Source organism: Semicossyphus pulcher, unplaced genomic scaffold (genome assembly GCF_022749685.1).
Source record: "Semicossyphus pulcher isolate SPU_LCO1_2020_fin unplaced genomic scaffold, fSemPul1.0.p SCAF_8, whole genome shotgun sequence".
Taxonomy (NCBI): Eukaryota; Metazoa; Chordata; class Actinopteri; order Labriformes; family Labridae; genus Semicossyphus; species Semicossyphus pulcher.
Window position 1 is genome coordinate 27874736 of NW_027211759.1, and position 22218 is coordinate 27896953.

At 45.8% G+C, this 22218-nt stretch overlaps 1 protein-coding gene across 5 annotated transcripts in view; it reads left to right on the forward strand.

Annotated features, from left to right (window-relative positions):
• The first annotated feature begins 2789 nt into the window (after nt 1-2789).
• Nucleotides 2790-22218, forward strand: part of hipk2 (homeodomain interacting protein kinase 2) — a 71449-nt gene continuing 52020 nt past the window's right edge. For all 5 annotated transcript variants that reach the window (XM_069685707.1, XM_069685709.1, XM_069685708.1 and 2 more), the window contains exons 1-2: nt 2790-3102; nt 18418-19594. In XM_069685707.1, the coding sequence (XP_069541808.1) occupies nt 3084-3102; nt 18418-19594 (1196 nt within the window). In that variant the 5' untranslated portion in view covers nt 2790-3083. The remainder of the gene's footprint in view (nt 3103-18417; nt 19595-22218) is intronic.

The following is a 22218-nucleotide window of genomic DNA, read 5'->3' on the forward strand; positions in this document are numbered from 1 at the left end:
TCATCTGGTCCTCGAGCACCCGTAATGTCTTCAACACCCCTGAGTATGATTTTGTGAAACTGCATGACTGAAGCGTTTGGACATTTTGAAAATAAGTGATTGGTGTAAGTGGGTTGTTTTCACAAGGAGGAATTTTTGTAGTTAAAGTAAAAAGAGGATTTTGGTTCAGAAAAGTAACACAAACTGTTGGAAACATTTGAAAGAAATCCCCAGTTTCACATTAAACACTAACTGTGAAGTGAGAGAGAAATTAAACTTTTAAGTGATTTCCTAACTGTTGGGAAATGCCCTTTTACAGAGTGGCATCCTGTTTAACTTTGGCCTAGTGTGCACTGTCAAATGCCAATAAACCCAGTTCTGCAATACAATGAAGGACCACACTGGAAACGTTCAGTGTGTTTATTAATCTCCAAACAAGTCTGATCACACTGTGCAAAGAAGTGTCACTACTATTAGACGCTCAACAGTTAAACTGATGAGTAAAATATTACTAAAATTAATTGTTATGTAAAAACAATTACAACAGTACCTTTGGGTTTTAAGGAAACACCCAGGAGAAGAGCAGACGGATATGTATCCTATGTTATAATTGAACAAAGAAGCCACACACAATAAATCAGATGTTTCTTGTCAGAACTGCAGGAAACAGAAGAGACACATACGGACTTCCTTCTACAGAAAAGACTGGTACCTGCTCTTTCCTGTTGTAAACCAGCAGTTACGAAAGAGACGATTTTTTCCTTTGGCTTTATCCTCATTACTGCACAACCTGTTGTTCTGTTTGTGCTTGAGCCTGAATGCAACATGCTGCAAAACAAAACCTGTAAAAGAAAAACAAACTGAACCATATTTTATCAGGTTTATTGCCAAGTAGGTTTATACATACAAGGAATTTGTCTTGGTGTTATAGTGCAAAAACAATGAACATAGAAATAGAATAAAAACAAGTAAAACGCTTGTAAACAGAAGTTCTCCTACTGTCAGGGACCTTAAACAGTATCAGATAAAAAATAAACAATAAAGAATAAAAATATCAACCGTTTAGGAAGGATTGAGTACCTATGAATATGGTAAAGATACTTATTATTACATATTTTACACTGTATTCAGTCTGTTCCCCCACATTGTTCGGTGACATTATGTTTGAGGAAGTAGCTGAATAAACAATGCCCTGCTGATGGGAGAACTGCATTACTTAATGTTTTAATGCCAAACATGTACAGGCCTCGTGCACACACCCTGTGGGCCTATAAGACCTCTTTTTACGTCTGTCCTGCGGTTACGTCACCACTCAGTCGTGCGGTGGTCAGCTCTGTATGATGCGTGTGCGGGCTGCAGGCCGTGTGATATACTGTAACTGGAAGAGAAATTGCATAACTTGTTTTAAAGCTTAATGGCTTATACAAGCACAATGTGTGCCCAGGATATATCATCACTGATGGGTTTTTATTACAGTGACATAGTGAAACTTTATGGTTTATATTCTATTTTGTATCTTTTTCCCCCCACAACGATGAGTTAAAACACTTCTATAGAGACCTACAGTTCATTGCTTTCCCATGTATGTTCCAGTGAGTGTACTTACAGGCTATAGGGTAAAATTGCTCCGCTCTAATGCACTGCTATATTAAGCCCCGCCCACGTGTCTAACCCGGCATGTTTAATTTAGAGGTCGCCTCGCATATTGCTGTGAGAGCATTTTAGGGTCGCTGGTAAATGACAGATTACTCACATTTGTGTGAGCCTATGTAATCCGATTCCGCTCCAGTTCATTCTGTGCAAATCTCATGTCGTCATACTGTAGCAGCCTACTGTAGGAGCGCTCCAGCCTCACGCAGGCCTGACCAATCGACCGCGGAGTCATCCGACACAGATGCACTTTGCACAGCAGTAAATGATATCAACAGCTGTTAGACAGAGGCACTCGGTCACATCGAGTGCAAATACAATAACATTTGAAATTAATTTACTTAGTTTTTTATACACCTATTATTGTAATAGCCTAGGTATTATTGGAGAACGCAATCGTATAGCCTACATCACATTATTTCTTAAATCAGTGTTTACTCACAGTACTCATTTAGAACACAAAATATAAGCAACAGCATTTAATGCATACAATATAAATAATACACTTTCTACAATAAGAACAAAGGGAGATATCTCTGGGCCAGAGATAGCCTGTTTAGTCCAAATAAATACAATTATTATCATGCCTTGCAGGTAGTTGTAGCTATAGCGGAATAGTAAGGCCTAGGAGTACCGTAAGTGCACTTAATTTAACTGTATTTCTGGTCTGTTGTGTTTTTTTCTTGCTATGTATTTATTGTATTCCATCTTTTGTATCTAATTCTTTTATTTTTCAATATTAGATTTCCTTTTTTATTGTTTCTTTTGATCATTTTATTTGCTTTATGTAAAGCACTGAACTTCTTCTGTGTGTGAATGTTACTGAAATAATCTTGACCTGTTCAGTGTTACAATGGCTATATTCTCTTTATCCGTATCTTTCTTCCTTTTTAAGGTTATAAATTGTTGTTTGTTCTTGTTTTTATCTTAATTGGCATAATAAATACATGTTAATAATGATTGTTATCACAATTAAATGTTAATATTTACTATAATAATTTTTTATCATTATTCTTGTTTTTGTTTTGGGCTCCACTGTGATGCATCTCGGTGCTTCCATCGACTCGATCGGTAGTCGACTCTCTCACTGTACACCAAACTCGCTGCGCTCTGACCACTGCAACTTTTGCAGAGACTCCTCACTCCACAGACATGTCGCACAATAGCTGAAGTAAACCTGTCATCGCGGCTCGTCCTCGGAGCCTCCAGAAACAGCCCGCAGGTCGGATCCGAGCTGCTCAGCCGCTCCTCTGTCGCTCCCCTCGGATCGGACTCTACGTTTTCAAACGCCTGGATATGAATTATGAGCATTTTCCTCACTAATGAACTGGGCCAGTAATGCAGGAGACCGCGGCGACTCTCTCATCACTGTTTCAAGATGGCAGATTTTCATTGAGTTTTAAGCAGAAATCTCGCTTTATTTTTTGCCATGAATAACAGAAATCCTTGCACCGATGGCCCCTGTATACGAAGGTAAGATGCTTTAGAAGATGAGCTGTTTTCCTCTGTGCACTGAGCCCACTGTATCAACGTGATACGGCTGAATTGCGGCTGCTATGGAGGGAGAGATGCGTTGCACCCTCTCCTCTTTCAGTCAGAATCATTAAACAGATATTTAGATTATATATTCTAAACCTTAAAGAGGAAGGCTGTGAAATAACCTGCAGCTTTGTGCATCAGAGCTGTTGGTCACAGTTAAAGGATCATAGTAAATACTGAGTCAGGTTGTGCAGCCTGTCTGAGCTGTGTCCGTTAAAATAGCGCTGATAAGGCTGATGAATAAGGTCAAAGACACGCTTGTGTTTGACATACAGTAGTCTTCATGTGTCCGGACACCTGGACATGTTCAGCTCTGTGCTCATGTTTGTTCCTGGTGGAAAAATGTGCTTAAAAAAGGAGAGAGGTCGGACACCGATCGGTCCGAGTCTCGCCTCTATTTACTCTCATTCTCCTCCTATCTTCAATTATTCTTACGTCAATCTGCAAACGGACTGACTCAAAATGTTCCAGTGCGTTTGAGAATTGATTCTAATGTTTTATTTCCCTTCCGGTATCCAAAGACAAGCTTAAATCCGGCATATTCGCTATCGCTGCAGCATTGTAGCTGTGACTAATCCAATAGAGAGACTGCTACCCCGCGTGCTCCTCTCAATTGTTTGCTGTCATTCAGTTTCTTTTAATATTCTGACAGTGTAATACACGCATTAACAGCTTCTTTGATTTGTAATGTCGCTGCATGGTGGGTTTTACATGCAAAACAAAGCAAGCGGCCCATTATAACCGGTGCATAACCAGGTCCCTCTGCAACTGCACTAATATTACTAACAGATTAAATACTATGATCAAACAGGGACTTTAGTCATCTGCATGCAATCTTGTGATTAAATTCAGCGGTAGTAATGCATCATGCAGAAGTACTGGAGCTTGTTGATCTGCTGCTTTGACAGATAACCTCTTCAGTAAAGGAAACACAGGTTTGCGTGAAGCTTGTGTAACTTAACAGCATAACAAATATGACTTGTTATGTTTAGAGTATTTATATTTGGGCAGACAAATGTTAAAGATGTTCTACTCTATAGTCCCTCTGCTGGTGTCAAAGGGAAGCCTTTCTTTTCTATTCTAAATCACCTTTAAGGAAAATAAAAAGTAAAAGTAATACTTTAACACAATTTAAAGAGACACTGACAAGCTAAAGCAGGAGTCTTTAGGTCAGACAGGCTGCTACAGAAGACGCAGCCTCAGATACAGGCACAGACTCCTCACAGTGCTCTTATGTCACTATAGGAATATTGTAGTGATTTTTCATTAGGGGAGTTAAAGCTTCGAGGCATACCCCGAGACGATGTCGCTTCAACATGAAAAGAAAAGTTGAAATGAGACTCCTATGCAAAAGGTAATTAGTGTAAATTACATTCCCCGGCTTTTCCCTTCACCACAGAGCGGAGGAGAGGGGAGAGAAAGAGGCGGCAGGGGGAATTAATTACCCTGCCTGTCCTCCTCAGTGTTGGAGAGCGCTGTTATGTAGAGCAGTCATGGAAATGACCAAAGTCTCCGGTGGAAAATAAGGGTTTTTTTTAGGGAAGGGGGTCTTTTACGTAGACTTAGACAGGCTATTACAGTGATTACTCACCCCCTCGGCTACAGAAGAACTAATAACTTAAATCTTACAGATTAACTACTTCCTTTGATCATTTCAAGTTGAGCTCGTTGAGAGAAAACAGAAGACATTTGTTTTTGTTTGCTGAACTTCATTACACATTCATCATCATTTAAGAGGAATTATTGCTTTAAACAAGGCTGATACTTTGAGAAATATTCATGAAACTGATGTTAATGCTGAGGGGAGTTTGTGCCTGTGTTCCTGTTGGTTGTTCCTTTTTCCTGTTTCTTTTACGTGTTTGCCTTTGGTCCTTCTTGGCCCAGACAGAAGGCCATCAGGCGGGCTGCTGGCAGGCAGGGCAGCGCTCTGATCACCCAGGGAGCTCGGTCTCATAACGCAAGCTGACACCGTGATGGATGTCTGATGATCGGAGCAGGTCCAGCAGCCCCCAGCTGTGGAAAAGCTAATATTCAGACACAGCCAAACCCTGCCTGTCTTTCTCCCAGCTAGACATGAATGTTGTGGTGAGCTCATGCCTGCATGTGTGCATGTGTCTCTATCTGTGTATGACTTGTACACATGTGCCTTCTCCCATTAGTAGAGCAGGCATGTGAGAGGATTAGACAGCTGCAGAGCCAGGCACCAGGCAGGAGGGCAACCTCATCATGGATCACAGGTCAACAAGTCGATTCCAGAGAGGATTCATTCATTCCTGCCTGGAAAAAGGGACAGAGTATGACTCAGAGGCTGCTGCTGCTGCTGCTGGTGGTGGTGGTGATAGGGGCTGCAGCATCACAGGCAGATTAATGCTTTATCCATCCGCACGGCCATTATGTGTTAAAATTACTCTGAATTACCTCGTGGTTTGCAGGTACAGGTAATGCACCCACTCTCGTTGAGTGAGTCGCTCCTCTGGGAACAGGAGGACAGAGAGAGGCTGACTCTCTCTCAAGCTGCCCTCTCTGTCTCCCTCCCGCTTCCCCTCACTGCTTGATTGATATCTTCCTCACAGGCCACGACCCAGGCTTAGAGTCCAAGGTTGCAGCTTTTTAAACTTTGATTAGAATTGCAGGAAGAACCCTGGGGGCCTTAGGGGGCCGCGGCAGGGCCGCACCCCGTGGCAGAGTCAGGGGAACGGAGGAGGGTCTCTGGCTTCCTGACTGTTATGACAGGCAGAGTGGTGTGTTTAGCTCTTCACCGTCCATGCTGGAGAAAGAGAAAGGCCTGGGGAGGGAGGAGAGCTACACAGTAAGTAAGCGGATGGGCTGATGGTTAAATAGCTCACAGGAAAGAACAGTCATCACTCCACAAATCTGTGTAGGTGCCTCTGTGAATGTTTATCTCCTGTTTTTCACTTCCACTCAGCGGCCGTTTTGATCTGTTTGTTGACCCGGTGCATAACCTCATGACTTGTTTGGAAGGCGCTTTGCTCAGAGAGGGCTATGAAAATGGATAAGCTGTCTTTACAAGTATCGCTTTTGCATTATTCAAAGCTTCCTATCTGGAAAGGAAGTGAAATCCAGTGTTCAGGGATTCTTTTTGCTATTGATTTGTTGGAGCGTTTAGCAGAAGAAGCCGAGGCTTTGGAAGCAGATAGAATGTGAGTTTTATGTGAGATGAGGTGTGTGTGCAGCTCTGGGTTAAAGACAGGGGAATATGCGAGCTCTCTGATGTTCTGAAATAGTTCACAGGTGTGATCTGAGGGTTTTGGAAACAGATGGGGGGAGGGAGAGAGGGTAACGTCAGCTTGAACTGAAATGACAGGTTAGTAGAGGCCAGTCTGACACAGGAGGCCCAGCCTTGAATGTGAGCAGATACCTCTGGCTATTTTAACAGGCTCAACTTTTCATATACTCTCTTCAGCAAATTTCTCTGGAGTAAAACTGCCTCCAGCCCTCCAGCTCATCATTCTTCTGCCTCTTTTTTTGGGTGGAGGATATTCAGCTGAGATGCAATGGTACCTCATTTCTCTACTGTCAGTAAGCCTCCTGTTTTAGTGCTTCTGCCATATGTTTGAGACCTCTCTGAGAAAGGACTCTGAAAGCCGGAGTCTGAGGTCCTTGAAGCAGGAGAACACATCAGTTGCTGACATTAGTCGTTTTTTTATCGAAGGGGAAGGGGGGAGGCTGGGGCCGGGATGGAGCCTGAACCCTGCCGACTGCTTACACAAGGCATTTCCGTGTTGGTTGTCATGCGTGTGTGAAGGCCTGCACTGTTGTTTCACACTAAGGATGGTGTCAGCTTGTGTGGAACAGCTGCCTCTGGCTCTGACTCGCAGTTAAACGACTCCAGGCTCTGTTAAAGAGGGAACCAGAGGAACGGGCGTCTCACAGTTGCTTTCCTTTCAGTCCTGTAATATAAAAGTTTAAAAGCCTTTTATATGGAAGATTAAAAAGTGTGATATCTGCTTTAAACAGCTCGAAACCTTCTCTTATGTGGTGGAATAAAACACACTGCAGTTCCCTTGATTGCTCGAATTAACAGTTTAAAACACACACAACCCAAAGTTTTTAGACTAAGGCGTATTTTATTATCTTTATGGGCTTGGGAACTATTTCCTGGTTGTCATGTAACCTAAAAAGGTTCCCCACCGTGTGTTTGAGGATCAGGGTGAGAGAAAATAAGATGAATGTCCGTCTTCATTTAAAATAACATCTTCCTGCTGAAATAAGCGTAGTGAGCGCTCTGCAGCGAGGACGAGACCAGCATCCATTAAAAGTGCGATGCTGAGAGTCTTTGCACCTTGTGACACAGCGTTGCTTTGATCTGCAAGGAGAGCCGCGGTTCAAACAAAGGTTCACATTTTACTGCTTCTCAATACAGCGCAGAGTGAAAGAGTCCTTTTGTTAACTTGGGCCTGTTAAGCAATAATTACACAGAGGTTCATCCAGCATGGAGAGCACTTTATATGCTGCAGGTGTCAAATCGTTTTTTATATGTTAATAATACTGCATGAGCATGATCTGCATTTTGCTCGCATACCATATATTGCATGCTCACTTTGCAATCATCATCCGCCAGTGACCCCTCCAACTCCCACCCCCTCCCTGCCTGCGTCTCCCCGCCCCCACATCTATCTCTTATCTGTCCTTCCATCCCGCTCTGTTTGTTGATAAGCCGAGAGGCCATTGGCCAGCACACATGGTGCCCATGTGACACTTCAGCAACAGCCTGATGGCCAGATTGGAAGCCCCCGCCGTATGTGTGTGTGTGTGTGTGTGTGTGTGTGTGTGTGTGTGTGTGTGTGTGTAATTGGAGGCTGGTCTGAGAAGAGCTCTAACTACTGTAGCTTTTTTGTTCCCCGTAATCATGACCCCCACCCAAAAAGCCCCCACTGCTTCCCGCCTCGCTCAGTCCCGCCTGGCTTCTCTTATTTGTTGCCATCACTGACCCCCCCAGACTGAACCACCAGCCTGTTTGTGGTGCACATTGTCGCAGGTCTTAATCCTATTGTTTGTGATAATGTCCACCCGTACAAGTGCGTTTGACATCCACACTCTGGTGGAGAGCTGCTGTGTTTATCAGCGGCCTTTCAACCTGACACGCTACAAGTAAAAAAAAGTGAACAAAGCCCCGACTGGAGCAAAGACAACAGATGATACTACAGCTGGATGGTGAGGGCAGCTCCCACACTCACAGGCACTTCATTTACACAAAAGATCCTAACCGTCTCTTCACATTATACGAAGCACGGCGAGAAAAATGGTTCGCAGTTTTTAATCAAGCCTCTCATAACCTGCACATTTTTCCTCCTCTTGCGAGGCGTGGTGGGAGGCCATGGGGAGTGTTTACAGACACACTGATGTGAGCAGAGACGGACTGAATACACAGGAAGATTAAACGTTGGGTTTTTAGGGTATATGCTGTCACACAGCTATGGGCTCTTCCATGTGTGGCCAGCCAATGTGGACTAAGCGCCGCTGCCCCTTCACCACTTCTGGCTCCGGCCCCTCTCGGTCATGGAAGGGAAGTGAAGCGATGGGTGGCTGCTGGCGGCCCCTTCACAGATGGCTGCAGGTACAGCGCTACGCTTGGCTGATAACCAAAGGACTTCAAAGCTCAGACGAGCGCTCAAGCCCATTTCTGTCCAGAGCCAGGAGGCAAAAGGCAGCGAGCAGAGAGAGGAGACGGCAGCAGACGAGGACTGTGCTAGTCAAAAGAGTCAACAGGCATGGAAATGAGCAGCTTTAGCCCTTCCCTTCTCCTCCGCTGCCTCTTTGTGAAGCATTCACTCTCATATTATTTCCCTCATACGTTCATTCTCCACTTCTCATCTGCTTATTCAAACTCATTTCTCTCTTTCTCTACATGCTCTGTGCTTCTCATTGTTCTGTTACGGTGGAAGCAGTTGTGACCACACATCAAATGCGACCCAGAAATAGAAGTGCGATGTAGCGGTCAGCGTTACAGAGCGACTGCTCTGGTCATCCTGTAAAAATCTGCTTCTCTGAAAAGCAAACTAATAAGTTACGCATCAAACGACGCAGGAGGGAAAGAAATCTCTCTGATTGTAACCATGAAATGTCGTCAGATTATCTCTGTATCTGTTTGATATTCTCTTATAGAGAGTAAATGATTTCTGTGTCGCTGCTGAAGGCTGGAAAACGAGCTTTTATGAGCTTTTAAGGGAAAATGAAAGATATGTTTAAAAGTCATTGATTCAATTAGACGATCCTGTGGCTCCTCTGATACCACTCCAGTACAACCTGTAAGAAATACGTCCTCCCATGATTATCTCTAAAGACATTCAGTAACATTTAGATGCAGGATGAGTCAATAATAATGGATGTTTAGTGGAACCTTTTGACCCATCAAAAATGCATTTTTTGTAAAGTTTGGGGACATTTTTATGCCTCGTATTCCGATGATTTTTATTCTGAAATGTTTGGGCTTTCAATCATGAGAATTTGTTATTAAAAATGCCCCTCACACGCTCCTCATGATGAAGTTTATGTGTGCATCAGTGCTGAACAGAATCCAGGAAGAGCGATTGCACTACCTGTTTATGTTTCTGTTCTCGAGTGTGTTGCAGCATAAAAAAAACAGGCTGCACACCTTTTAGATCAACTCCTCACTTCAAAGCCTGCAGGCACATCACGGCCTGCCAGCAGCTCAGCCTGGCCGCCTTTTGAACTGACCCCTCCATTCAGCCTGAGAGACAGAGAGCAGGGAGGAGAACGACAGAGAGATATGCAGTGACAGAGATTGAAAAAGTAAGGCAGGAGAGGGAGGGAGGGAGGGGGGCAGAGGAGGCGGGTGGGGAGATGAATACCCTCTTGTGGGGGCCCATAGGCCTCAGGGGCACTGCCTGGGGTCAGGGGCGCTTGTGGGGGGGTTGGCGTTGGTTAGGGGTGGAGGGGGTCACTGGTATAAGAGGGTTTTCAGTGGCAGTGGGGGTCGTAGATCTCACCCCTCATCCCCTCTAACCTGTCTGCTTCTTACATCTGGGATCAGCGTTTGTCCGGTGAGGCGCCCGTCTCCTGGGCTCCCCTGACAGAGCCCAGCAGCTGCTCACACACACGCACACACACAGCCTCCATCGCTGTGAGAGATGCTAGCCCAGAAAAAGGCCAAAAGTTGACCTTTAACTCCGAGGACCTGTTCTCTCTCCTTCACTGCTCCACAGCGGCCCAGGCCCGGCCAGTTGTTTTTCACCTCATTAGGCCTCTGTGAGACGGAGACGGCGCAGGAGCCTCTGAGTTCTGCACCAAGCATTAAACTTAAAGACATTTGGGCATAAACATGGCAGCGCTAAGTGGCATCCATCTCAGTAACATCTCATCTCATTCCTTTCAGCATGTTAATAGCCGGGACAAATAAAAATACCTCCGCTAGGCTAACAGGCTACTAGCACTTCTATCTTTATTCACAGAAAGCATCTTACATGATGAATCACTATTGACTGGCTTCCCACAGCTCATCTTTTCCATCTGTTAAAATCCCTCTCAGCTACTTCTCAACTAAGAGTTTAGAAACAAACCAAACCGCAGGAACGAACTGGCACATTCTCACAGTAAACGGATCTGGTTTCATGTAATTTAACAAACAAAGTTTATCATAACACTTGTAATTATAAAATCACCAGCTCGAAGTCTCCTTTTGACGGTGTCTAACTTTTATGCAAGCTCGTTCAAACGTGTGCTTGTGTGTGAGTGTGGGTGTTAAACCGATGGTCAGAATAGCCACTTCCTGCCTGCTTTTGGCTGCTATTTGTGACTGTAAATATAATCTGCTAAAGCCATGATTTTCACGCTGAATCAGAAGCAGAGGGCTGAGCTGGCCGGCCATATTTTTCCCTCAGCTGTGTGGCCAGAAAGGCCCAACAGCCATGTTTACTGCACACTGTCAGCAGGATTAAGGACACATATGCCTTTCTAAATTGGTATGTGGGCATGCGTTTGTGTCTTATAATCTTTGACTATACACTAAAGCATGGTGGGCCCCCTGACAACAGAAGGAGAGGGTTAAAAAAAAGAAGATGCAGAGAGATTAGGAGATCAAAACAATTTATCAAGCGTGCATATGGATGAGTCATCTGCAGTATGGAGGCAGGAGTGCACGTTGAGGCATTATGAGGGAGAAAAAGGCGTCTGTAGTCTAAATGAGTCTGATCTGTGGCCTTAATAGAACCCCGAGCAGCAGCTTCACACACCCCGCTGAAATATCACACACTCTTGTCGCCTGGGGAGGCATGTGCACCCTCCACTGCTTGTATTTGATAGCAGAGAGCAGATGGAGGTGGAGGTTTCTGGGTGAGAGAGGAGAGGGCAACCACATGTGGGGTTATAAAGAGGTCTGATGTGTCGATGTCTTTCGGCCGTACTTATTCAGCCTCTTATCATTAACGAAGCTCTGACCAGCCTGTGTGTAACAACTCGTCATTCAGAAACACCACAGCTCCGGCCTGGTTTCAAGCTGACAACTTCCAAGTAACTGAGATAAGAAAATAACGGCCAGGCTGCTGTGGTTTCTTCCAGCTGTGCATAAAACAAACACAAAAATAAGACATGAGCGCAGCACATTCATTCAGATAAATCTCCTCCCTCCTTGTTTTTTTCAGAGCTCGACACATCTATCAGTTTACTTTGAGCTCAGCTGTGTGCAGCAGTGTTTTGGAAACACAGGAAGCTCAGACCTGCTTGCGTGTGATTGGTCCCCCAGGTGCCTGGTCAGGTTGGACTGGTTCCTCTGTTGTCGGGGTTCATCGCAGGGTTTCAAAGGGGTGGGGCATCAGAATAATCCCTCTGGGTGTGTGTGTGTGTGTGTGTGTGTGTGTGTGTGTGTGTGTGTGTGTGTGTGTGTTTTGGGGTGGCGGTTTCTTGCATACTGAAACATAGCGATGATGTTAAAGCTCAAACAAACAGCTGAGGAAGTCTTAGACATACAGATAAACACGCACACATGTTGAGTCTAAGCAATGCAGAGATGCATGTCTGTGGGTAAACGCCTGCTGACACGTGCAGACACACTTTGCACACATGCACAGAGTTGTGTGTGTGTGCTGTCAGGTGCAGGACGGGCGTTGTTGCAGCTTTCTCTATTGGATATTAATGCAGCTGCGGACTTCAACCCCTGACTTCTTAGCGGTCTGTTTCATGGGACGGGAGCGGGCAGGGTGGGGTGATGCTGCCCCCTCCAAACATTGTCCAAGGCAGAGCTCCCTCCATCTGACACAGCTACCTCCTTCTTTGCCTTCAGGGTTAACTGTCAGCTTCTCTCATTCTTACCGTGCACAATTAAAATCAATATTTAACCTCAAATTGTGCTTGTATTACCTAAACTTTGGATGTGATCATCATATTATAAGTGCAAATATAACCTCCTTAAGTAGAATCACCCAAATGAAAATGAGTGTGGATTATTTTCTTGGTCTTTTTATAGTTTTTGTGCTAGGATATACTTATATTTGTCCATGGAGGAAGAAGAAAATGATGGTTCCTCCACAAAGATCATTCTAGCCGTATTTTGAGTGAACATTTGGGTGAATGATGGCTAAATTATTGATAGGAAGCCTGGCTGCTTGTGTTTATGTTAGCAGACATGTGTGTCCCTGTGTGAGTACAGCGTGGCATCATTTTGAACATCGCTGTCTGGCTTTTGTGCTCCATCCTTTAAAATCCCCAATTTGGAGAGCAGCAAACGCAGCCTCCAATCACATCCACGCTCCAAACTCATACTTTGTCTGTACATTACAGCACAACACAGTCAGCACGCAACAAAATCCATACTGCACCGGCCCCTCTCCAATCAATTTCCCATTGTACAATTTGCTCCCTCATTGTGCCGTCTGTGCGTCCTCCCCCCTTGTCCGTGCTGCGTGTCTGTTTCTACCCTGCAGTTCTCGTATGTTGATCTCATTACAGAACATTGTGTCCAGCTGTCATTGTTGATCCTAATGACATAAGAGGAAGTGTGCTGTAGTGAGGCGTTTCTTGCTGTGTGTAAATGATAAGCATTGTGGAGAGCGGCTGCTTATCAGGTGCGTGTCCCTGCGTGGCCCTTCACTCTTTGTAACTGCAGTCAGAGCCGCACAGCCTGATACATACAGTGGATGTCAACGGTAGTGCAGATAAGCCACGAGGTAACAGGTGCTGTCGGTTTATAGTCGGGCACGTTTCAGACCCCTCCTTCATATTTTATGCTGCCACACACGAGACTTCAGCACAGAACAAACAGTTTCTTCATATCTGTCTCAATGTCTTTCTTCGGCTGCAGCAAGGGCACATACCAGCCTTTCTTTCTTTCTTTCTGCGTCTTTCTTTCCTTCCCTCTCTCTCTCTCTTTCTGTCTTTGTTTTCTCTCTCCTTTGGTTGGGAGGAAGTTGGGCGCTGTGCTTTGTACACTTGCTACCCTCGTGATTTGATTAATAAGAAATCCAGCTCAAGCAGAGCCACTCTGCTGCCACCCCTTCCTCCTCCTCCTCCTCCTCCTCCCCCTGGCGCTCCTCCTCGTCTCCCGCTCCTCTCCTCCACCCCGCGCCGTGGTTCAGCGCCTGGTTAGGCTGACCTGGCAGTATAAACAAGGCGAATGTTTTTCTCACACCAGCCGTTTTATGACCGCACTTACAACGTGAATAGCTGCCTCCTTATCGACTGACACTAACTCTGTGGAACCAAATTTTCCTGGCTTTACTTTAGATTAGAAATGTTAATGTTTTAACTTTAAATACACATGAAGTTATCATTGCTCAGGTGGACCATAAGAACGTGCAAAACATTTAGAGTTGTGTGAAAGTCTGCAGCTGTATGCACCTCTTTTTATGGTGCGAACTTTAGTATCATCGCTTGCTTCTGTTCATGCTAAAGTATCTATGCATGTGCTGACTGAACATGTTATCTCACAGCTAACACAACATGCTGTATCTTTGGCTGTTTGCTGCCAGGAAGGGGAGAGTTGAGGGAGTGTCACATTTACAGCAGGCGTGTTGCTGATTTACGAGCTGAGAAGTCCAGTATGTGTCCGTCAAACAACATTCATATCGGCCTCTAAGGCTGTCAGTGTGCTAGCTGCATATTTGTCCTCTTTTGTAAGAGAGTGGAGAGAAAGAGTGAGGCAGTGGCCAAACACTGTGGTCAGGGTGAGCATGAAGGCTGATGGAGCAGCAGCCTGCGTGACAGAATCTCCCTGTGAGCTGGTCTGATGCATTATTCTATAAATAAGCAGAGATGAGAGGGCTAAAAAAGCACATAGGATGGTCAATAGTGGCCGCGGGTGAGAGAGAGAGAGAGAGAGAGATATGCCGCGTCAAGCTCCAGCTCCCCCACTGAGGGCAGAACTCAGGCGGGAGGCAGGAACACAAGGCCGGCCTGCTCAGTACGGACAATATGTTCCTCTTCAGTGGTGCGTTCACTGATGTGTTTAACCCCAGGGTCTCGGTCACTGTCCCCACAACAGGTTTCCCATCAGTGGGTCTGCTGGCCGCGATGCCTGTGTTCATGTAACATCCCTCAGATTAAAGATGCATGTACTGATGGGTGACAAGATGAAAGAAAACCCAGATACAAGATGATGCTTCCATACAAAGACAGAGGCTCGCTGCATGCTTTGATGAGTAGCAAACAAACATGCTGTGGCCTCTGCAGTCAACCCTACTGTATGGGAGAGTTCGGACATGTTACACAGGCATCCATGGCTGTCATCATGATTCCAGATCGAGGGTGGAAGAACGGCGTTAGATCATCTAGAAGATTTTCACAGTCTCTGAGAATCAATGACCGCGTGAACTGAACTTTCCTGGTGGCTAAAACACATCATACTATCTTGTCTGCATGTGTCGGAGTGAAGGTTCGTTAAGCAGTGTTCCAACTCCCACATGCAGCACTAAAGGTTGGGATAATGCTTCGTCTAGACAGTCAGAAGTTGTCTCATTAACCAGCGATTTGGTTCATCCCCCACACTGTCCAGTCCTGCAGACAGTGGGATGTCCAGTTAAGACACGGGGTCATCAGTAGGCGTAAGGCTTTAGGAAGTAGTCCAAATATATCCAGAGCAGGGGACGTTTACCTGACAGAGCTGACTGCTGAGGTTATGCAGTTTTGTTGCAGAGCGATAATTCTTTCAGCTTAACCTTAAATCATTTAAATGTTGTGTTTGTGTGAAGCACAGAGCTTTTAGGACAGGGCTGGATGTGCTAAATGAAGAGCAGGTTTTATATTAAAAGAGTATTTGTTGTTACAAAAGGACTGGCTGGCAGGTTTTGGTGGTGTCTAAAAGCGTCCTCATCAATACTCCCTGTCATGTTGTCAGGGGAGTATAAATGACGGGTTTAATAAAGGAGAGCAAACAGAAGCAGGTCACAGGCGAGAATGTGAGGGCCACTCACGGCCACGCTCTATTCTCCTTCCGTTCCTTTCAGTCCGTCTCTCAGCCTCACATGGCACGCAGAACGGCCCTGATCCTCCCAAAAAGAAGATTAACAAACCCCTGACAGAGAAGTAATCTCCCTGAAAACATTGACTACTACCATTTCAACATGCGGCCTCTAAACAGAGGAAAATGCCTCTCTGGCATGCTTAATTGCAGTGTGTGGGACGCACTGCGCTGCGTTAGGTATGCTAAATGGAAAGCCTTGGCTCCTGAAGGCATTCCAACATTGTAAACGCACAACAATGGACCTTTGCAGTTTGGCGTAGAGTTCAGACATTCAAATAAACTTCAAGAGGACATTTTCAAGGCAAGCTGTTGTTTTCTGAGAGCACTATGGAGCGTTTGGTTGTTCAGATTCTCAATCATAAATATGTTTGAACTTCAGTTTGGGTAGAGAGTGATTCATGAGGACCGGAGCCGCCTTTCCACTGAAGAATAATTGCTCACATTGTTGCCTGTGTATGTTGTCATGAGATAACATTCCAGCCATTTGACCTCCTACTTTTCCTTCATTTAATTACTTATCTGTGTTCCGCACATGGCTCTGAAGCTCCAAGTTTTTATGGCAAAACTAACTTTATTAACAAGCCAGGGAATGTAAAAATAAATCCTTGACATTATAGATTTCTGTCGGTTGTTTTTCCTGGTCGAGGGGAACACGTGGCCTCCAGCTCACTGCACCGTGTAGGCAATGTCAAGTGAACTCTTTGACCACAGGGTTACAAACTGACAGAGAGTCAATGAGTGACTAAGATCAGGGCTGAAGAGGAATTCATGTGATGCTAATGCAAAGAGCAGCCAGCCCCAATCTGGCCTTGTAAAACCCAGAGCTATCCATAATCATGCTGGCAGATATGTATTGCTGGAATTTTCCATAAGAGTAACAGGCCAGCTCTGTGTCGCTCCATCCATCTTTGTGTTCATCAGTCTGTGCCTGTGATTATCCTCGGTGGCTCTCAGTCACACTGTGTTGACGCTGCTCAGTGACGTAACCCATCATTCAAATTATTTTTAGCGTAAAGTCCAGGCACAGGAATTGGTAATCCAAGGAGTGACATCTGGCCTTCGGGGCTTATGTGATTAGCAGAGCCTTGCCCCTAATAGCCTAGCGGACGATCTTCATTACCTTTCTGGACTAGCCATACCTACGACGCTCGCCGTTACGTCAGTGTGGGCACAAAAGACCACATTTAAAGACTATTCCGAGCAGATATGTGGCAGTTAAATACAGCGAGCATGGAGGTGCTATCCAACCTCAGCTACTGTACAACGCTGCCAAGCTCCCAGTGAGCCCTCTGATGTGCAGCTTCAATCCTGCAGCATTAGGGCTAAGACCACATGACCACGCAGATACCGAGCAGGGCCAGAGAGAGACTAAAGAGGTGAGCAGAGTTAAAAAAGACAAATGAAGCAAAGAATAGCAAAGGACTGCCAACTTCCTACTGAATTAATCATCATCAACACTCAAAGAGCTAACAATGACAAAGTGACCAGGGTGTCCCCTCCCCTCTGCCTTCTGTCCACACAATAGAGCTCACAGTACTGGAGGTCGTCCCGTCTCTCCCTCACTGTCTTTGAACACATGAAACGTTTCCCAGCTTTCAGGATGTCCATTAAACAAACAGCAGCAGCATTTTTTTCCAGCAGCAAACAAAGTTTAAGGGCTGTTTGCATGCATGGATGTTGTTAGTGTTTGTGTGCAAGCTGTGACCGTTACATTCTTTGATTCATGCATGAGCTGCTGAACAGTGAGGCCTAATTGTGTGGGTGTTAGCATGGCCAGGTGGAAGCTCTTAGTTTGTTAGCTGTAAACTAATTTGGGGTTTACTGGAAACTGTTTAAACATAGCATTACTACAAGGCTCATATAATCTTCCTTGTGCTGTTATAATCATTTCAATGTTACAAACAAGCCTGTTTGCAAAGAGAGAGATAAAGAAAGGGACTATTTTTGGGCAGTTGTTTGCTTGGAGAAGCTTTTGCTTATTCTGAGGCAGCTTGTTCCCAGGAGTTCAGAGCACAGCCTCGCTGCAGTTTTGCTTTTGTTTTGTTGTCTTCGGGATCTGTAGTTGAGAGGGAGTTCAGTGCCCCTCTCCTGTTCTCATAGTTACTTCTACAAATTTTCTTCTACCACCTTCCCTAAACTGAGTTATTGTGTACCAATAAATGCACGGGCCGGGTTGTGTAGTCGGGGAAGGAGAGTGCAATCACGCCGTGAGATTTTTCGTAGGGCTGTTTGTGTGTACGGTTTTGTGCTGCTCCGCTGTCTCTGTGGAGTGTCCCATGAAAGGGTATTCTTTTAGTATTCACTCAGCCTATTTACTTTGCTGCAGATGGGAACAGTGGGGAAATGGCATTTCCTCTGCATGAACCAGTGGTTTGCATAAGCACTGCTCGATCTTAACCTGCTGATCTTTCTGCCAAACATTTTGGTTTTTATTCGTTATATAATAAAAAGAAATGACATAACATTGAATTTTTCCCACCAGTTTTAATAACGTGGTGTCTGATGGTGCATTATAAATGTATTAGATTATAGCATTGCTTAGGAACACTTCATGCCATAGCATCAAATGCTAAGTGACATTTTGAGGGTTGTTTTATGCCTGTTACTTAACTATGATGTTAAAGAGTTCACAAGGTTAACATGCTGTGCATCGGCATATACGCTTGGTGTTTTAATGACCCGCTCTGACCCAAGCTGTCTTTATTTAAAGCTTCTGGCTTCTGCTCGTGTTTCAGACACTCTCAATTTCCTAACCTCTCACTTTCATTCCCCTCCTGTCCTCTCTGCCCCTCCCCCCTCTTCCCCTCCTGTCACAGGTATGGCCTCGCAAGTGCAAGTGTTCTCCCCTCACACTCTCCAATCAAGTGCCTTCTTTAGCGTGAAGAAACTGAAGGTGGAGCAGAGTTGTAACTGGGATATGACAGGGTACGGCACACACAGCAAAGTCTACAGCCACAACAGCAGCAAGAACTTGTCGGCCACCAGTGGCCCCCTCGGCATCAACAGCTCCCTGCAGGTCGCCAGCTCCACCCTGCCCTACGAGCAGGCACTCATCTTTCCAGCCAGCGCGGGCCACATCGTGGTCGCCTCAGCCAGCAGCACTTCGGGGGCCGTGGGGTCTCTGCTGGGCAGCGGGGGTGGAGGCAGCAGCAGCAACAGCAGTGGTGGTGGAGGTGGCGGCGGCAGTAGTTTGGGCGGTGGGATCGGTGTTCACAACCTGACACGCCGCAGCACGGTCAGTCTCCTGGATACCTACCAGCGATGCGGGCTTAAACGCAAGAGTGAGGAGCTCGACAACAACAGCAGTGTGCAGATCATTGAGGAGCACGGCCCACCCATGATCCAGAACGGAGCAGCCAGTGGAGCCACGGTGGCTACAGTAGCCACCGCCACCTCCACGGCAACATCCAAGAACAGCGGCTCCAACAGCGAGGGGGACTACCAGCTGGTGCAGCATGAGGTGCTCTGCTCCATGACCAACACTTACGAGGTGCTGGAGTTCTTGGGACGAGGAACCTTTGGACAGGTTGTTAAGTGCTGGAAGAGGGGCACCAACGAGATCGTGGCTATCAAGATCTTGAAAAACCACCCGTCTTATGCACGGCAGGGTCAGATCGAGGTCAGCATCCTGGCGCGTCTCAGCACGGAGAGTGCAGATGACTACAACTTTGTTAGGGCCTACGAGTGCTTCCAGCACAAGAACCACACGTGCCTGGTATTTGAGATGCTGGAGCAGAACCTGTACGACTTCCTCAAGCAGAACAAGTTCAGCCCTTTGCCGCTCAAATACATCAGACCTGTGCTTCAGCAAGTGGCCACAGCGCTAATGAAACTGAAGAGTCTGGGCCTGATCCACGCTGACCTGAAGCCGGAGAACATCATGCTCGTGGACCCGTCTCGACAGCCCTACAGGGTCAAAGTTATTGACTTTGGATCGGCCAGCCATGTGTCCAAAGCAGTCTGCTCCACGTATCTACAGTCCAGATATTACAGGTAAGAGCTGAAACACTGATGAACCTACTGTGAAATGGATATAGAGAACTTGTTTTTGGTTGTTTATCTGACACTGCAGATGCAAAGAGGAAACGGCACAGAGAGAAAGGGCCGTGTCGTTCTGTTTGTTCCTGTTCATGCTGTTATGATCATTGTGCTTTCTGCATCGTGTTTGTTTTATCCCTGCTTTAATAGGAATGTTTTCATTGTTGAGCTGATTATTTGGCCACACACCCAGATTGGCTGCCAGCCTTATGAGCTGCTGCCGAAGTTCTCTCTCTTCACTCCCATTCTGCCTTTCCTGTTGGCTTGTTTACACCCGTAGTTAACCCCCCTTCCAATGTGGGATAGGCGGTAAAACTCAGAGGCTTGCTGAGTAGCCAGCTGCTTATTGCTTTTAATGTGAGAAAACAAGTATGTTCTAGTGTTACTTTGAAGATTATCACAGGACTGTTCGGTACCTGCAACACTTGGTGAAGCTCTGGCTTTATTTTGTCATCGAGAGGTTCACAATTTAGTATTTTTCCTGTTTTTTTAATAGCAGGTTTCACAAAATCTCTCCCTTATTGAAGAAGTGCAGCAATCATGTGGGGTGGCAGCCTGCCCACGGGTTCCTATTCACCCCTCTGCTCCCCAGGCCCCTGGACCCTCAGCCCCCCATCACCGTGGCTGGCTCCCATTTCCCCCGGGATAGAGATGAGGGGTCAGGCTGAGTTCTCCTGTAATATGTGCCTGTAATCCACACCAGCGGGCCCTGCATTAGAACCAGATGAGTCCCTAGGAAGGCCTTTCTTTCTTCTCCCAGTACTTCTTAAACAGCCTTTTTCGCCCATAGCAAACAGTGTGTTTAGGTTTCAGCAGAGGCAGCGTTGGGGGAACGGCGCGAGGAGTCAAACAGTGCCCATGTCGGTACAGAGAGAAGCTTTGTTTGAGGCTCAGGCCTGGTGCCGGGGCCGGGGCCGGGGCTGAGGGAAGAACAGGTGTGTGTTTATGATACCACACATATAAACATGCACATATACCCACACACACATGCCAGGTGGTGGCTCTGCAACCGCTCGTAGGTCCCCGTCTGTGTTGATAGAAGAGTTTGGTTTTGTTGTCTTTACAGTTTGTTTCTGGCTTTTTCTGCATGCTACACTGAAGAGCTTTGTTTCCTGTTAAAACAGGAAGGAGGAACTGGTTACAGTAGAGAGACCTTTGCACAAACATTACTGGTAGTCGAGCTGCTGCATTCGGAAGATAAAAACACTCAGATCCTGATCTTATGTTATCGCGTGACAGCTGTATTATTTACTCCAAGCTATAGTGTTTATTGAACTTTCTAAACCTTCTCCCCAACTGTCTCCTAAACCAAAGTACATTAAGATCCCTGCATGGGAATTGGGTTGTATGTCAACAGGGCAGTGCTGTTTTATCAGTGTAAGTAGCTCATCCTGAAGTAAACACCAGCAGCAGCCTGTTTTAGTTGCTCCTGGGCTGTAGGTCAACAAGCAGGCCATAAAATGTTCCTGTTTGTTTTCTCGGGGAGTGACGAGTGAAGGAGAGCGCAGAGATCATCCCCTCATTTCCTCTTGGCAGACGAGGAGTGGAAAAAAAGGCTGACATTGACCAGAAAACCGTCACCAAAACCTCGACCAGGGACTTGGTGACCCTGGTCTGAGGCATTCAGAGAGGTGTGTGTGTGTGTACTCTATAATGTCCTATAAGAGAGCATGACATAACCAGAGTGTGTGCGCTTTACTGCATCAGAACTCACTGAGTAATGAGGCACGTCTTACAATTCAATTCAAAGATAGAGCTCATGGGAGATGAGCACTACGGGCGTCTTAGCGTCACATGCAGTTTGGGCCGCAAACAAACTTTGGCTGCGGGTCGAGTTCATGGCGAGTTCAGTGACTTCAAGGAGAACATCAAACCGTCTTTGAGGGTTTTCAGATGAGAAGATAGCAGGGTGGTTTCTGTTTCTGTCCTGCAGATGGTACCTTTATAAGGTAGAGATGCAGGTGGGAGATTTCTAGCCTCATCCTGCTGGCTCTGTTGCTCCATATCCTCCACAACAGCAAAAACATCCATGTCTTCTCGTGGTGCCCTGTTGTTGATTGATGAGGTGGTCAGAAAGAGTCGTGAGATCAATGTGATGAGTCTGAAGAAAGAGTCATTTTAAGGCGAAATTATACAAACAAACTATCATCACTAACTTCTGCTCGTTCCTGTTTGTTGGGGGATTTGAAACCCCTCAGACTGTTTGCATTTTGGATGTCATAGATCGTGTATGCAGGTGATGTTCTGTAAGAGCCTTGCAAATGACTTATGGATTTTCCACAAGGTTGACTCATGCAAATAAAACACCAGTATTCAAGGTAAACAAGTGATGTGCTATTTGCAAGAACAGCTCTCAGGGTGCTTAGAGTTTCAGCTCTGTTCGCTTCAGTGCTTAGCGCGTACAGGCTCATGTAGCTGAGCTCATCTGTCCTTGTCAAACTGGCCTGTCTGTGGCACTTCTACACTGGCTGCCACTGTACTATTTAATGTATTCTGCTGCAGGGTCTTTCTCTCCTGTTCTTAATCACTGTGCGTTGTTTATGTCCTGATTACATCAACCTGACTGACCTAACCCCGGT